This window comes from Vespa crabro, chromosome 19 (assembly GCF_910589235.1).
Source record: "Vespa crabro chromosome 19, iyVesCrab1.2, whole genome shotgun sequence".
Lineage (NCBI taxonomy): Eukaryota > Metazoa > Arthropoda > Insecta > Hymenoptera > Vespidae > Vespa > Vespa crabro.
This window is the reverse complement of record NC_060973.1, coordinates 4,684,396-4,701,452: the sequence shown is the minus strand read 5'-3', so window position 1 is coordinate 4,701,452 and position 17,057 is coordinate 4,684,396. Positions and strand designations below refer to the sequence as shown.

The following is a 17,057-nucleotide window of genomic DNA, read 5'->3' as shown; positions in this document are numbered from 1 at the left end:
AAATAAAAATCGATTTCTACGTCAGACTAATGTCAGAAGTTCGGTCGATAAGTAAGAAATTTGTAGTATTGTCAAATCTGCAGTTAGTGCGTCAAGCAGACACGCTTCTGATATAAAAAAAAAAAGTAATGACAATTAAATATTATTCAAAAGATTATTTTAAAATGAAATAATTGTTCTTTCCATTGACTCGTACAATACATATGTATTTTCTCTTTTTTATTGCACCATTACGTTTTCTACTTTTTCTATCAGTCGCAAAATTGTGATTCAATATTAGTGTCACGGCACATGCTTTTATCTTTTCAACAAATTCTTTTAAAAGGCAGTGCTAGATGTACGTTTAAAAGAATATTGTTTCCAAATATAATGCCAAAAAGAACGTTACAAAAGCCAGCTGAAAAAAAATTGAAACCAAATTTAAGCTCAATAGAAATGTCTAACGATCAAGAAGTCTCGAATAATATTAACCTTAATGAAAGCACGCTTTCCATGGAAAATATCCAAGAAAATAATGAAAAGCATAAAATGAAGCTCGAATATTTGAATTCTCCAATTAAATCAGAAAATGATAAAAAAGAGTACAGGTAATAGGAAATTAAAATATTGATCACAATCTTCTTTTGAGGTAGGTGACATGAGTGACAGAATCTTTTTTTTAATCAAATTTGTTTAGAGTCATCAAATTGGAAAATGGACTTACAGCTTTGTTAATCGCAGATTTACATTCGACTAAATATCCTTCACATAATATTGATGGTATTCAAGGTAATGATACAGTTTTAACATTCAATTTTTGTAAAAATGTTTAATTTGTATGGAATATTGTATGGAAAATTGATCTATTCAAAATAGATATCATTTATATGATTTGTACAAATAATAGTTCATTTGTCATATGTTAAGCTGATGCAATAAGTAGCGAGACTGAAGATGATGAGACCGATGATGACGATGAAGAGGATGAGGATGAGGATGAGGATGAAAGTGAAGATGAAGATGACGAAAGTGGAGAAGATGAAGAGGGTAAAGGTGAATGCGAACGATTAGAGAGCGATGATGGTCATTCATTAGGAGCTAAACGTCTTAAAAGAGAAGAAAAAATGGTACATTTCAAGAAAGAAAAGAAGAAAAAAAAGATATTATAGATATTTATTGTAAAATTATTACAAAAAGGGTAATACGATATAAAGATTTTTCTTTGTTTTGTAAAATGTGGCTACAGGCAGCATGCGGTTTGTGCGTCGGCGTTGGAAGTTTCAGCGATCCACCAGAAATTCCAGGAATGGCTCATTTTTTAGAACACATGGTTTTTATGGGTTCTGAAAAATATCCTCAGGTTTGTACTTTGTATATTATATATTATATAAATGAATCATCTTAAAATATTATTATAATTAAAGTTTATTTCAAATGTAAATTATATTTTTTAGGAAAATGATTTTGATGCATTTATTACAAAAAGAAGTGGTTCTGATAATGCTTCTACGGAATGTGAGCAAACCACATTTTACTTCGAAGTACAAGAAAAATATTTATTAGCATCCCTTGATCGTTTTGCACAATTTTTTATTAAACCTTTAATGAAACAAGGTGCAATTGCTAGAGAACGGGAAGCCGTTGAAAGTGGTATGCAGAAATTTATAATCCTTGTGTAATGTATTTATTTGAAAACATATATATGTATATATATATATATCTAATAGAAAATATATAGAATTTCAGATGGCTTTGCCTTCTGATCTTTATAGAAAGGAACAGTTATTTTGTAGTTTCGCGAGACCAAATCATCCCGCAAGAAAATTTACCTGGGGAAATTTAATAACGTTACGAGATAACGTAACGGATGATAAACTTTACGAAGAATTACACAAATTTAGGGAACGTCATTACAGTGCCCATAGAATGAAATTGGCTATACAAGTGAGAATATTAAAAATAAATATGTTTAAGAATTATATTACACATGATGGTCACATGATAATATCATGAATTTATATTCTCTTAGGCTAAATTACCATTAGATACATTAGAAGAATACGTATTGCAATGTTTTTCCGAAGTTCCAAATAATGGCTTACCTCCTAGTGACTTTAGCCAATTTAAAGGAGCAGATTCATTTGATACGCCTAGCTTCAGAAAAATATATAAAGTGAAGCCTATTAAAGATGTTTGTCAAGTATGTCTGTTTTACTTTAAATAAGAAAATAACTTTAATAATAATGATGATGATATAAATAATGATAGTATTTCTTATATGATTTTTATATTTTTAGATAGAGTTAACATGGGCAATGCCGCCTTTACATGACTTATATAAAAGTAAACCTCATCATTATATTGCTTGGATTATTGGACACGAGGGAATAGGTTCCTTGATAAGTTATTTGCGCAAAAAGATGTGGTGCTTGGATATTTTTAGTGGAAATGGAGAAAGTGGCTTTGAACATTGCTCTATGTATGCATTATTTAGTTTATCATTGATACTTACAGAAGAAGGTCATAAGCATTTAGAGGATGTATTAAACAGTATCTTCTCGTATATTAATTTAATGCGAAAGGAAGGCCCGCAAAAACGAATTTACGATGAAATTGCTCAGATTGAAGAGACTAACTTTAGGTATATAAAAATAATTTCATTAAATAGAATATATCAATGCGTTTATGTGTTATATTCTCTATTGTTTATAGATTTACGGATGAAGTAGCACCTGCAGATTACGTAGAAGAATTGAGTGAGAATATGCACTTTTTCCCTCCGGAAGATTACATTACTGGTAGCGAACTTTACTTTGACTATAATCCTGAGGCAATACAAATGTGCATGGATTATTTATCTCCTGATAATGTGAATATTATTATCTTTGATAAGAAATTTAATGATGAAGAATTTGATAAAGTGGAACCTTGGTTTAAAACAAAATATACCGACATGGATATACCCACAGAATGGACTGAAACCTGGAAGACAATAACTCCATTGCCAGAGTTCCACTTGCCATTACCAAACATTTTTCTTACAAACGACTTTAGCTTAATACCTGTTATTTCGGATATTCCTAAATATCCTGTTAAAATACATAGCGATGATATATCTGAAATTTGGTACAGGCCTGATCCGAAGTTTGGTTTACCCGAATGTTACATGTACTTTTATATTATATCTCCTTTAACAACGTCAGCTAAAAAGTAAGAAACATTTTTACATGAAATATTTATTTATTTTTACTATATAAATTTTATCCCTTTGATATAATCGATCATTCGTTTATCATTAATCTTTTAGTGTTGCTCTGATGGATTTATTTATAGAAATATTAAAACAATTGTTGGTTGAAGAATTGTATCCAGCTACAGCAGCTGAACTTAAACATCAAATGTATACGGGTCAAAAGGGTATTGTTGTTAAAGTTAGTGGATTTAATGAAAAACTGCCAGTAAGTATATCTTATTTGATTCATCAATTTTTATCATAAATTGACTGTAATTGTTATTAAAATGTAATAATATACGTATCACACACATGTGTTTACAGCTTTTATTAAATATTTGTGCAAAATATATAGCAAATAGTCCAAATCTTATAACGAAAGATCTATTTGATGTTATGAAACAAGAACAGCTAAAAGCTTATTATAATACATTTGTAAAGCCAGCAAAGTTAGCTAAGTACATATCGTTTTTCTCTTCATCTTCCATTATGAATTATAAAGTTATAATGTATAAGTATTTAATTTTTCATATAAAACTTTATAGGGACGTAAGATTGTCCATATTAATGCTCGATCATTGGCCTGCTGTCGATAGACATACAGCTATCTCTGGTACTACATTTAATGAATTTCAAACTTTTATCGAACAATTTACTAAGCATACATACATACAATGTCTTGTACAAGGCAATATGACAAAAGAAAATGTCATTAAAAATATACAAAATTGTATTGATATTTTAAAATGTGGTCCATTGTTATCGAACACTATGCCTCAATTGAGAGTTACAAAATTGCCCACGGGAATACAATATTGTAAAGTACAAAATTTTAACAAGATGGATGTTAATTCAGTAGTGACGAATTATTATCAATCGGGTATATCATCTATCAAATTAACAGTTATCATAGAACTGCTTCTTGTAAGTATCTAAATTGTTATATTAAAAAGAGAAAACAAAAGTTATGTTAATTATTTCTTTTGCATATTTAGATGATTATGGAGGAACCATTATTTAATCAGCTTAGAACACAAGAACAGCTTGGATATGATGTTTCGTGTCTTATGAGAAATACTTATGGCATTCTTGGTTACTCGATTACTGTGTATACCCAAGCAGATAAGCATTCGACAGAGCACGTGGATAATAGAATCGAAAAATTTTTAAAATCATTCAACAAGTTATTAAAGGAGACTTCAGAAAAAGATTTAGAAACCATAAAAGAAGCATTAACGAAAATAAAACAATGTGCTGATATTCATTTGAAAGAAGAAGTTGACAGAAATTGGTCTGAAATCACAAATTGTGATTACGTATTTGACAGATTGGAAAAAGAAATAATTGTTATAGATAGTATAAAAATTGAAGAATTAAGAAATTGGATAGCTTCTCATACTATTAATGGGGACAACCTTAAAAAACTAAGTGTTCATATAATAGGAAATAAAGAACAAACTTTGGACGAAAAGAAAGGTACGTACACAGATATTTAGTCACAGTATGAATTAGCAAAATCATATAATATCTACAATTGTATGTGTACATATATATATATATATTTTTTTTTTTACAGATATGTCTAAATTAGAAAGTGATAATAAGATTACATACAAGTTGAACTATTTAAATAATAAAGTTACTAAAGCCAATAAGTCATCAGAAGTATATATTACAGATATTGATAATTTCAAAAGTGATTTACCTATATATCCTTTAAAAGATACATTAGGATGATAATATATACCATAAAAAAATGATGTATTTGCCACATTCAGAAAAATATAATAAATATGTAGATTTATAAATATTAAAACATGGTAACTCTTTGTATTTCTTATCACTTACCTTTTTATGCGACCTGCTGAAATATTACGCATAAAAATAACTAAAATAAACATAGATATTTGGTATATAAAACAATGATATGCTATTAATAGAATTTTTATAGTTCTTTTAATTATATTCAAGACATGACAACACGTTTCAATAAATCATTAAACTTTCGAAAATGTCAGCCAACCATATCCAAGAACCTCTCGTGCTAAGAGCTTTCTTACAAAACTTGTTGAAGGTTCAATTTTTCATTATATGAACCATACATTATGTTGAAAAGCTTTTTTTTAACCCAACGGAGGATCTATGTATCTTATCATTCTATTCTCTGCGTGTGTGTGTTGTGTAGTTACATTATACAAGAAAATTATATGGTTAATATTTTTAAAAGAAATGAACTTAAAATATCTGCCAGTGGAGACGAGAGCCACTCTGCCATAAAAAATGTTTACTTGTTTGAGAAATTGTTTTGATGCATCAAATATAATCTTGATTAGCAGAGCGGCATACTCCAAAGAGCGCAGATTTACAAAGCAAATATTAATGTAATTTGAATATTCTAAATTGTTACAACATCCATCAAAGTGCGTTTGCATTTTAATATTTCGAATAATCATTGTATACATTGTTTTTTTTGTAGTATTATAGAGTTGCCACTACATTTATATAATTATTATCTCCTACTTCCCAAATATGTATTCACTTTTAAAGTAGTAAATGTGATTTTAGCTTTATAATAATTTTTAATTGCCTTGTGTTCTCGTCAGCACTGATTCTTATTTCACTTTATCCTTTGAATTGGAATTACAGAAAAGCATCAGAATTTCAGCATACAAACGTGATTACTTAAATTTCTGTACTTAGTTTTCAGTTCTTCGGCTAGCAAAAGCATAGAATCAGCTCTGCTTGACACTAGACATGAATGGGGTACATGTTATAATATTAAGTTACAAGATAGAATAATTCAACAAGAATACATCAATATTATTGTGTTATATAAATGCAAAGATACTAAATGGGTCGGCTATGTAGCAATAATCGCTATATGTTTCTTAAATATGTATTTAATAGTTAGAAATGAATAATTCATTCTGAAATGTAGCTTTCGCTGAATCGATGTTATTATTTATATTTGCCATCACTGAAGCATAATCCTACTTAGTATTATATCGGACACTGTTTAGCAATGACATAATATTTTAAATATAACGCAAGCAATTCATCAAATATCAACATTACATATTCAAATTTAAATATATGAAATTAGTGTCACTGCTTTTATAAAACAGAAACCACTCACCGACCCATAAAGATAAAATTAATTGATTACTAACAATATAGCAGCGCATGCTTATTTTTTCAGGAGGATCTTTTAACTTTTTATAGTTTTCTTTGATAAATCCAAAATAGCAAAAACCCCATAATTTATATTACGCGTTAGACATAATCGAAAAAACATTTTATCCACCACTTTGCGGCATGCGCTTATGTATATAAACATTGTTACATTTTTTAAATACAAAGAAAAAGCAAAACAAAAATAAACATACTAATGATTATCAAACATACATGTTACCTCGCATATGCGCATGTATCTTTTTTAGCTATGAGAAATAATAGCAGAATATACATTATGTAATATTTAATAAGAATATATAATGATGGGGCCCACATGCATTTTCAGCTACATCAATAAGTGTTTAATTTTTTTTATTTTATTTTATTATAGTATATCGTGTTCGCTATATTTTATTATATCTCAATATTGCATATGTAAGCAAAAACTATGACATAAGAAAACTTAAAATTTACGAATGGAACATACTAATTAAAGTTGTTCTCTGTCTATTATTATTTATTAAATTACAATTAGAAATTGCAACTCTACTCATACAATCCTACAGCAAATTAAGAGAATAAGAGAAACATCAATATTTCAATGCCCATCATGGTGTATATATTATAATACGCGAAAAATAGGATAATAATATTTCCTTTTTTTATTTTTTTTGGGTAATCATTTAATAAAGTAAGCAAAAATTAAATGATTTCATTTTTTTTCTTGTTTTTTTTTTCAACGATATCTAGAGACCTACTGAGTATAAATAAAAATAAAAATAAAAATTAAAAAAAAAAAAAAAAGAAAAAGAAAAAAAAAAGAAAAAAGAAAAGAGATTGTTTTCTTCTGAATCAGGAGCATAATTATATTAGTGATACAAGTAAGCTAATCTGTGAAATCCTACTGGCTGTCGCGACAATAATCTGCGCTAGAAAAATATGATGTTAACGTAAGAATAAAACAGCCATAAAAAATACGAGTCTTACTTTAATTCGTCTGAATATCGATTGCAGACATTAATCGCGTAATTCGTACCATCGACCGTTTCTCAAAAGCATTTGTCACTCTAGCAGAGATACCAAGTTAGTCTTATACTTTGTGTATAATTAATTTTCTGTTATCACAACACACAATGTTCAAAGGTCATTATAGATGGTTACTTCATAAATATAGTAGATTATTCGTATGTTTTTTTTGTTTTTTTGTTTTCGTTTAAATGGTATGTTGTATCATAGACATTTTCTGTGGGCCCCCTTTTTCTACTTATACAACGAAAAACAGGCACGCATTAAACACGCCCCTGCTTTTAACGTTGATTATGCTTTTATGCAAGTTTCTTTTTTCCGACATTTCTATTCTGTTGTATTCAATATGGATTTCCGCATTTGCTTCGTATTTATTAAATTATTTCATGTTATTATATTGCATACTCATATCAGTGCAGCAGCAACTGATTATGTTGTGTACATCATTGTGTCATTTACATTTTGTATCTGGTATCAAGAGATTGATTTCTTGGAAAGAAAATCATCTACCTTTACGAAAGCGTAAAGTGGCATTTACTCTCAAATTGGTTTGTCAGATCAGAAGGTCTGCTTCTAGTACGTGTCACTTGTAATGATTAATATTCTTCGTTTAAAAATTGTAATTCGCGCGCGCGATAAACAATGTGGTAATGCATATGTCTCAATACATTACATTGCAATTGTAAAATAATATTAGCTAATGGAAACTGTAAGATTTTATATGTCATAAAATATACCTATAAACGCATTTATTAGTTTAATAATCAAGCAAGTGTGTGCCATTCAAAATGCATCGGAAAAACTGTTAATTATTCGCAGATGCTCAGCGCACGTTGAAGCTGACATTGTATAATAATTCATTTCTGTTATTCATTCTCTCCTATCTCTATAAGCTGTTCAAAAATCAGAGTTAAACAGTTAGAGATATAGGAGAATATGGGATTTTTTTCGGCAATGCTTACTTATGGATGTCATTTCTAAATATGCACATCCAAAGCACTTTTTCTAAACACATCTGTCTTTCCAGATCTTACTTATTTTATCCCACAGGCTCATCAACTCTCTTTTTCTCTTTCTCTCTCTCTCTCTCTCTCTCTCTCTCTCTCTCTCTCTCTCTCTCTCTCTCTCTCTCTCGCTCTCCCTGTCATTCTATTCAAATTATATAAAGTTTCTCATTGTCTTAATGCATTTTACGCAATAACAAATCTACAAAAATATAACATTTTATTTTATCGTCTCTTCTTATATTATCTCAATAAATGGTTTTTCTTATTCGCTTTAATTATCTCTCTGCACTTAGACACACATCTTTTTGCCTCACCTTATTTAATAATCGTGTTTTGTCGTGCTGTCTTGTTTCTCACCATTCTTTCATTATTGATAAAAGAACACATCTTAAACACTGCTCTTTGGTAGAATGTCCCTCTTTTTGACTATTCTACTCATAAATATATTTATAACATAATCATGTTCTCTAACTCAGTGCATGATAAGCACATGCAACTGGATTTTGTATGTACACCACATTGATCGCACAATTACTTCTAGTATAACTATTCATATGTACAATTAAATGATATATATCATTAAATATAGTAAATGTGTGGAGGACAATAGATGTGTAGGATTTTTGTACTTGGGTTATATGATACTATCTGATTGATTTTTCTACCTCAAGTACATTTTTTTTTTTATTTTAACAGCAACAAGCGACACTCGTATAATTTTGCATTGATCATTGTTTAATGAGTTTTGTGTGTCCAAACACTTAATAAAAATTAATATAAAGGGGCGAAAGAAAACTTCAAATTAAAATTTTTTTTCTTTTTTTCTTTCTTTTTCTTTTTTTTTTTAAAAAAAAAGAAAAAAGAAACTATGTCGTTCAAAAAATGTCATCAATATAAAGCAATTCATTGCTCTTTTTCTTCTTTATAATGCAACATATCTTCTAAAGATATAAAGCGTGTTTTATAATATTATTAATCTCTTGAAAAAACTCGTTCGCTTATAATTAATAACTAGCTTAAAAGCTACGTACGTGTAATAGAAAAACTATTACATTTAACGTTCCAATTCAATAGAGTACGTTCATTCATATAAGTTCCAATGCAACAGCAAGTAAATATATAATTTTGATTGCATATAAACGTATATATAATGTGTGTATATTTATATATATATGCATCCTGTGCACATATATAGAGACTTATATTTTATATATATATATATATATAAATATATACACGTATATATGCAATGACCTAACATCCCCCACTTATATACATCATTCTCCCACACTTTCCCCCAACACTATCATAAATACCGCATTCATAAATCTCTTCTACGTAAGTATATGTCCACATTCATACATCTCACATTCACAACTTACGTATAATACGCTATGGGAATCTAATCTAAATCATATATAAATATATATTTTACCTATATGAAAAGCATCAGTCTCCATGTGCAAACAATCATCTCAGTATCCTATACCTTTTATTTCTATTTACTTATAAAAGTCAATAAACCATCTCATGATATATCCTTCATTAAATTTAAATTCATTTATCAAAGGCTAGGTTACTGAGATCATCAAAGCAAGCATTTCATATAATACCGGAAAATATATATTTTCATTGTAAAAAAAATAATCACACTTCTTAAGAATTAAATACTTAGCAGCTGACAACTTGTTCTCAGTAGTAAAATTAGCGCACGCATACACTAATCAGTCGAGTTCATCATCCCATGGTATTGCGAGCAAAGATGCTCGTTAGCACAAGCACGATTTTTTTCTTCTATCTTACATAGAGTGGTATGTTTGGCAGTGAGGACATCATATAGTATATGTCAAAAATTGGTTATTCTTTATGCCATCTTCTATATCTCTTTGAGACGCCTTAAAAAGACGTCTTGTCACTTACATTAGTTAAATAATTTGGCCCCATTAGAGCTTTAGATAGATACACCGAGCTATTGTGCACTGGACACTTGACATAATGAATATATGATTTTCGATATGAGAATTCTTGATCATTTTTTAAATTACCGTATCGTTAACTTTCTTATACAACTGAGAGATTCTATACATTTAAAAGTAAACAAAGCAGAACGAAACAAGACAAAACAAAAAAATAATAATAATAATAATAATAATAATAATAATAATAATAATAATAATAAAAAAAAAAAAATATTTATTCTTATATTGCAATAATTATACTAATCTTTGTAATTCAAATTAAATTTACAGAGTACGACTATAAAATACTTTCTCAGAATACATATAGAAATATCATTATAAGTAAATATTATTAGTTTTTCAAAAGTTCACAGTGCACAATTGCCGATTGAATATATGGATATTGCAGTCTTGAGTCGCATCCGGGAGTGTCTAAAGTCCATGAAAAAGTGGTTATTATAAATACCTAATTTTCAGCCACTACCTGTGTAGGAAGTGGTGCATCTCCCTGGCCCTTCTCGACGGTTTTACCATTTTCCACAGCATCATCAAATTGACCAGGTACTGGCAGTACTTCTTTTGTTGTATTAATACTTGTTACAGGATCTCTGAAATAACAAATAATTCAATTACATTCTGAATGTATATGAATCTGTGTTTGTGCATGTATATTGTGCTTTTGTAAAAAAAAAAAAGAAAAAAAAAGAAAAAAAAAGAAAAAAAAAAAGAAAAAAAAAAACATGGTCTATAAATAACGTACATATAATCATTTAGTCCATCCACATTAATACCTCGTCCTTTGCTATCCTTCTTATCACACTCCTTAGTCTTCTTTATAGTAGTTTTTTTCTTACTGGTTGCCTAAAAATAAAGCTTTACATTTATTTTAGAAACTAGAGTTAATTTAGGAATATAATACCTTCATCTGAGTCTTCTTCCCGCGTCCGGCTATTTGTGTACGATTATTTCCGCGTGTTGGAAAAGTTGGCCTTCCCATTGGATTGAATGCACGGGGTAAACCATACTTCAAACCACCTATTGAAGTAACCTACAACAAATTACTTGTATTATTAATATCTCAATTTTTTTTCTTTCTCTCTTTTTTTTTTTTTTTATCTCTGATTTCTTACATTGAAGAGATTTGTAGAAGACTCTTTGGAGAAAGCATTTACGTATAACACTTACCTTTAAATTGTTTGTTAATTTTTTGTCATTTATTTGTATCAATGATAAGGAAAATTTTGTATAATTAGTCATAACTAATTAGCAACAGTTAAAAATGATTGTGTAATAAGATACATCAAATTGAGATACATGTGTGATATAATGTAGATGTCTTTATTTTAATATTGTATGTACTACATATGAAAAGCACACCTTTGTTAAAATAGTTTATAATAAAATTATGTAAAAACATAAAAACAGAGATCCATGATGTACTTTTTAATAATTTTCTCTGAATATTTAAATAAAAATTAAATTTGCAAAATAGAGAACAACGATCTATGCAATCCCTTCAATTTTTTTTTGAGAAGAATTCAAAGATTCGTATTCAGGAAAATCTTCTTCCACGTATAAACAATGATATTGGATCGTAGTTAGACTGCGATTGTATGTATATCCTACCTGAGGTGGAAGCCGTCCCCGAGGATGTCCCTGCATAGGTTGTGGCAATCGACCAGGTTGACCATAATTGGGACCCCATTGACCAACAACAACACCAGCTATCTCCAATTGTCCTCCGCGTGAAGGTATAGGGCGACGCATTAGACCACGTTGTGGCATTGTACCATTACCTCGTCCACGAATTAACCCATCATTAATTGTACAGCCAGCTGGTAGTATATTCTGAGGTACTGATACACGAATGCCTGTAAATAATATTGCATTTTTTATCAATTACACATTAATATATATATTTGATACTTATTTCAATGGGGAGAAAAAGGAAATTATATTATTATATTAGAAAAAGATATTTTATTAAAAGGTATTATAAAAATTATAACAATTTTGAGATTCAGGACTTTAAGTACCCGTACTTTTTGGATCAATTGTTTTATCGACATCTATTATTTTTTTGAGGATTTTCATCAAATTTAATGGATGTATACAGTAGATAAATAAAATATATATGAATAGCGAATGTAAAAAGGCAATAATATAATTTATGATATATAATAAAATTTTTACCTGGTGCAATAGGCATTGGTGGTCGTGCAAACACGACATTGATCCCTTCAAGTACAGCCTTTCTCATTCTTTCAACTTTTACAACACGTTCTATATGACCACTGCATAATTCTAATAAATTTTTCGCAATAGTAGCTCGTGCTAATGTATGGTGGAATAATTTTCCATCAAAATATAACCAAGGACAACACATTAGCCAAGGTATTGGAGCACCGCAAGCATCATTTGCTAACAGAGCAGTTTCTACACCTGCCATAAATAAGCTTGCAAGTTGAACACCACGAGAAGTTACTAAAGGAAGCTGTAAAATAATTATTTTTTTGTTTTCCAATTAAATTTACGATACTTTATCACAGATGCATTTATATGTTACACTATGAACAATATTGTTGTATTACCTGTAAGTCCTGTAAATATTGAGCATTCATTAATTCTGGAGAAAAGGCCTGTGCAATAAAAGCATCTAATTCTTGACGTCGCAAAATTTTTATTTTATCAGAGAAAGACATAATGTATCTATAAAAAACAAGAAAATTTAAAAAAAGAAAAAATGTCGGACATACAATAAATCAGCTTTTAAAACGTCATATGTACTCACCGTAAAACACAAGCCATAACTAAAAAATGTTGAGGTACATAAGCCGTATTTAACATAAGAGGTGTATCTGACCTCATGCAAGTCAAAAATCCTCTTAATCGGCGACGTTTATCATCTATTCCTGTGCTATAAATAAAATAATACAGATTTTTCAAATAACACTTATAAAATAATTATTGTGATATATATATAATTAACAAGAGAAACTAACCCAAACCACAAACGTTGAATTGTTGGAACACCCCAACCAATTTGTTCTGCTTTTACTAATTCTGGAGTTTGATATGGATTCGACTTCGACCATACCCATTCCTTTATTATTACGTCCGGAACTTCAATTTTTTCACTATCTACAAAAGTTCAGAAAATATAACAAATGCATGTTAAATCATATATAAATGTTATATCACATATAATAATATTTATATGTATATATACATACCACCTTTTTCTTTACTTTTAGTTGCTAAATACATCCGATGGTGTAAATTAAAAAGAATTGCATATACCATTTGTCTTACTGGTCTATAAATCAGATGAATAGAGGGAAATTCTCTGTGATTTTCATCCTCTAAAAGAACTGGCAATTTAATTTCACCAGCTATAAGAATTTGATATATGTGAGGAGACATTAGACCTTTCTGATGTCTTTCAGACGCTGTACGCATAACTTCTGGTACTGTACTAGGAATACTAGTAGTTGTCTTTTCTATTTGTTTTGTTGAATCTGTAGTAGCATGCGATGGAGATGTAGCCGAGGAACTGCTACTTGAACTTGATGAACTTATTAAAAGATTATGAGTACCATTTATAGCATGACCATTACCTGAATGAATTAAATAAATTCAATTGTCATATATAAATATAAAAATATACTTTGGTTGATATAACATTGAATTGATATTCACTTTGTTCCTCCTCAGATCTAGCATTTTCAGCATCTCCATGACCTTGGATACCAGGTGGATCTATCACTATCTGTGGTGCTGACTTTGCATTTGCCGTTGCTTGCTTGTACGCATTTAAGCTTTCACGTTCACTTTCTAACGTTTCAGAAGCAAATCTAGAAGTTTCCAAACTACTATCACCCTCTGAAGTTGATGGTCCATCAGATAAGTTTGACTGTGTTTGTAAATTTTGCTTGGAATCTATCTTGTGAGCTGTAAAATATGTTTATTGTAATACACATTCTATTATATGTATATATAAAATTTGAAAATATTACTACTTTACCTTTAGTTGGTTTTACGGGTTTATAATGTAAAAATCCTTCTTTTGTACCATTTATATAGTACTGTACAGATTGCCTTAATTTGGAACACCTTGGATCAGATAGAGATCCAAATACTTTCTGCGATACTACATCTAACTCAACAGATGGAAGTTCTCTAACAAAATTAGCAATTATTTTTATCGTTTGTTCAATACTAGTCTTATTAGTGTTTGCATTTATATTTAGTTTTTTGTAGAAGTCAAGAAGATTATTTTCCGTTAAGATATAATTCCCAAGTAATGCTGCCAATAAGCATAGTCTATCTGCTGGGATATTTAAGGCTTTTAAAAGTTCAGGAATTATATATTCTTTTGTATCAAGGGAACCCTTAAAATATATAATAATAAACATATGATGAAATATATAACAAAAAATTAATATATATATATATATATACATATATATATACACACACACACATTATACTAACCTTATATGTAAGTTTTAATTGTTCTGAAGAGAAGTATCTAGGTGGATCAAATGCAGCATACTCAGCATCATCGGCTATTAAACCATTAAAATTATTTTCCCGACAATAAGCAATGACTTCTTGATGATGATCATCCATACTGCATAACTACAGTTATATAAACTGCATTAATTTTTACTTTTTATTACATATACTTGATATAAATAATCAACTTACAACTGCAACATTAAAATATCTAAGCGCCATACGTAAACTGGTTCTTAAACATACAGGTGGTGTCCACCAAATCTTTGGTGGTGGAGTTCCTTTGGTTGTAATATGTTTGATGACCTATAAACATGACACAATTGTTCTAACAAAGATATAATTAACAAAGGTAAAAAAAAAATAATATATTATACCATAAAGGCAGAACTTACATTATTTACTTTGATCCTCACTTGCAACTGATTTTGAACCCAGTCTGCACGACGAGAAGCTTCAAAACAACCATTAAAAAAGACAGCTAATTCTAAACCTGACATTTCTGTTGCTTGTATAAGCACTGCTAGAAATTGTACCATACGATTCCATTGTCCGCCACAAGCCCAATCTATCAGAAAATCACATTAGTTTCAAAGTGATAAATTAAACTAAACCTTCGGATCGTATTATTATATAAAAAAACATCAAATACTGACCTGAGAAATAACCGCCATAGAGTCTATCTAAACAACATTCTCCATCAAGGACTAGTCTTAGTTTTGCAGTTGAATGTGGCGATAAAACTTTACAAACACGATTGCGTTGTCGCTGAGTAACAGTACGTGCTATTTTTAATAAATCTACCGATACCGATCCACCTGGTATACAATTACTATCCAGAAAAGCTTGCAAGTCTTGAATACCCATCTTTCAAAGATATTATTTCTTTTTTTATGATAATAAGTTTATGATGTATGTTTATTATTTGTTGTATTTTTTTTTGTATATAGTAATATTACTGTTTTTTTGTTTGTTTGTATCTACTTATATTATAATAATAGCTGTTCCAATTTGAATTGAATTTTTAAATTTTTTATTAGTTTTATGACTTCAAGAAGTGTAGTTTCAAATTCAACAGTTTGAATCTGTAAGAGAACGATAGACTTGGTTAATCAATTATTTAAATTTAATTTGATGTGACATCATCTTCAATCAAATACTCGCACACACACACATACACGCACGCACACAAAGTAAAATTTCACATTTATTCGTTTTAATATATAATATACTACAAGACTCAAATTCATTATGCATTAATTATGTCTGACAGGTTACAAACACATCAACACAAGAATTTTTTATTAACGTGCAGAAATTTGTTGAACATTATTTATACGTCGTCATGAAGATGAAAGAAGGATATAATAAACATGATCGGTCGCGTGGTGTCCCAAAAAAAAAATACAAAGATTTTCAAGTTTGCTTCTTTATTAGAGAACTCTCGAGAAAAAAAATTTGTCACAATTAACAACGAAATATGTCGACGCCATTTACTTTGTTTATACCAGTATAGGAAAGTTTATACACTTACGATAGTGTCTAAGAAATAAATTGATAATTTTTTGACGCGATAAACATCAATTTAGATGAAATTTATAATTTTCAATGATTCCATTGTGAAAGGAGCGTGTTCAAGGAAAAAAAGAAGGATCCTATAAACCGGCATGGCGAAAGACCAAAGGATATATCCTTTATATTAATCTACTAGTTAAGATAAATGAAAGGTATTCGCGCGGATTCGTGACCAATTCTTATTTACGAACGAGACCGCGCGAAATCACCTTATTAACAGGATTACTCTTCGATTTGCTTTAGATTAAAAGTACTTACGTTAAATTAGCGAGAATCATCATGGCCCCAAAGAAACACAAAACACACGGGCTTTCAGAGTAGGTGACGTAGGATTCGAAAACGGAAATGAGCACTTGACCGCGCTCCTATGTCTTACACTTTACGTCCCGATTTCATGAGAATGCTCAAATAAGATTGGTGCTTCGAATCGAGTAAGTAAAGATGGCGGCCGGAAGTCGATTCCGTAACATCATTTGAAAATCTTTTATTTTCCTCTTCGTATTTAGTTTTTCATTATAAATTTATTTAAAATAATTAAAATTGTATTTTGTCGAACAAAATAATGTCTTATTTTCTTTTCTTTTATTT

General features: G+C 29.5%; 2 protein-coding genes across 5 annotated transcripts; one reads left to right on the top strand and one right to left on the bottom strand.

Moving 5' to 3' along the window:
• Positions 1–57: 57 nt before the first annotated feature.
• On the top strand, positions 58–5,040 carry LOC124430829 (nardilysin-like). Its single transcript, XM_046977933.1, has 14 exons — positions 58–587; positions 677–768; positions 907–1,106; positions 1,226–1,339; positions 1,434–1,629; positions 1,718–1,923; positions 2,009–2,179; positions 2,277–2,620; positions 2,692–3,189; positions 3,287–3,437; positions 3,536–3,669; positions 3,757–4,135; positions 4,207–4,687; positions 4,788–5,040. The coding sequence occupies exons 1-14, from the start codon at positions 292–294 to the stop codon at positions 4,946–4,948; spliced, it is 3,423 nt and encodes a 1,140-aa protein (XP_046833889.1). The 5' UTR covers positions 58–291; the 3' UTR covers positions 4,949–5,040.
• A 108-nt stretch (positions 5,041–5,148) lies between these two features.
• LOC124430830 (constitutive coactivator of PPAR-gamma-like protein 1 homolog) lies at positions 5,149–16,871 on the bottom strand. 4 transcript variants are annotated; one of them, XM_046977934.1, is made up of 17 exons: positions 16,728–16,871; positions 15,551–15,979; positions 15,290–15,462; positions 15,087–15,200; positions 14,871–15,017; positions 14,401–14,767; positions 14,076–14,327; positions 13,610–13,993; positions 13,379–13,517; positions 13,168–13,293; positions 12,968–13,085; positions 12,570–12,870; positions 12,003–12,247; positions 11,296–11,424; positions 11,137–11,237; positions 10,843–10,984; positions 5,149–10,313 (listed from the first exon to the last, which is right to left on the bottom strand). In XM_046977934.1, the coding sequence occupies exons 2-16, from the start codon at positions 15,759–15,761 to the stop codon at positions 10,843–10,845; spliced, it is 2,949 nt and encodes a 982-aa protein (XP_046833890.1). In that variant the 5' UTR covers positions 15,762–15,979; positions 16,728–16,871; the 3' UTR covers positions 5,149–10,313. The 4 variants fall into 4 exon arrangements, 2 of the variants coding, with proteins under 2 accessions (XP_046833890.1, XP_046833891.1); XM_046977935.1 differs by lacking the exon at positions 5,149–10,313 and having other exon boundaries at positions 10,842–10,984; positions 11,168–11,237; XR_006943860.1 differs by lacking the exon at positions 5,149–10,313 and having other exon boundaries at positions 10,941–10,984; positions 11,168–11,249.
• Positions 16,872–17,057: the final 186 nt, after the last annotated feature.

What these genes read in the sequence shown, in the direction of transcription:
- LOC124430829 (XM_046977933.1), top strand. Translation starts at nt 292, where the DNA reads ATGCTTTTATCTTTTCAACAAATTCTTTTAAAAGGCAGTGCTAGATGT. An exon ending in ATTGAAGAGACTAACTTTAG is followed by an intron (nt 2,621 to 2,691) that starts GTATATAAAAAT and finishes TATTGTTTATAG; the next exon opens with ATTTACGGATGAAGTAGCAC. An exon ending in TTAACAACGTCAGCTAAAAA is followed by an intron (nt 3,190 to 3,286) that starts GTAAGAAACATT and finishes TTAATCTTTTAG; the next exon opens with TGTTGCTCTGATGGATTTAT.
- LOC124430830 (XM_046977934.1), bottom strand. Translation starts at nt 15,761, where the DNA reads ATGGGTATTCAAGACTTGCAAGCTTTTCTGGATAGTAATTGTATACCA. An exon ending in GTTATGGCTTGTGTTTTACG is followed by an intron (nt 13,086 to 13,167) that starts GTGAGTACATAT and finishes TGTTTTTTATAG; the next exon opens with ATACATTATGTCTTTCTCTG. An exon ending in GATGGACTAAATGATTATAT is followed by an intron (nt 10,985 to 11,136) that starts GTACGTTATTTA and finishes TTGTTATTTCAG; the next exon opens with AGATCCTGTAACAAGTATTA.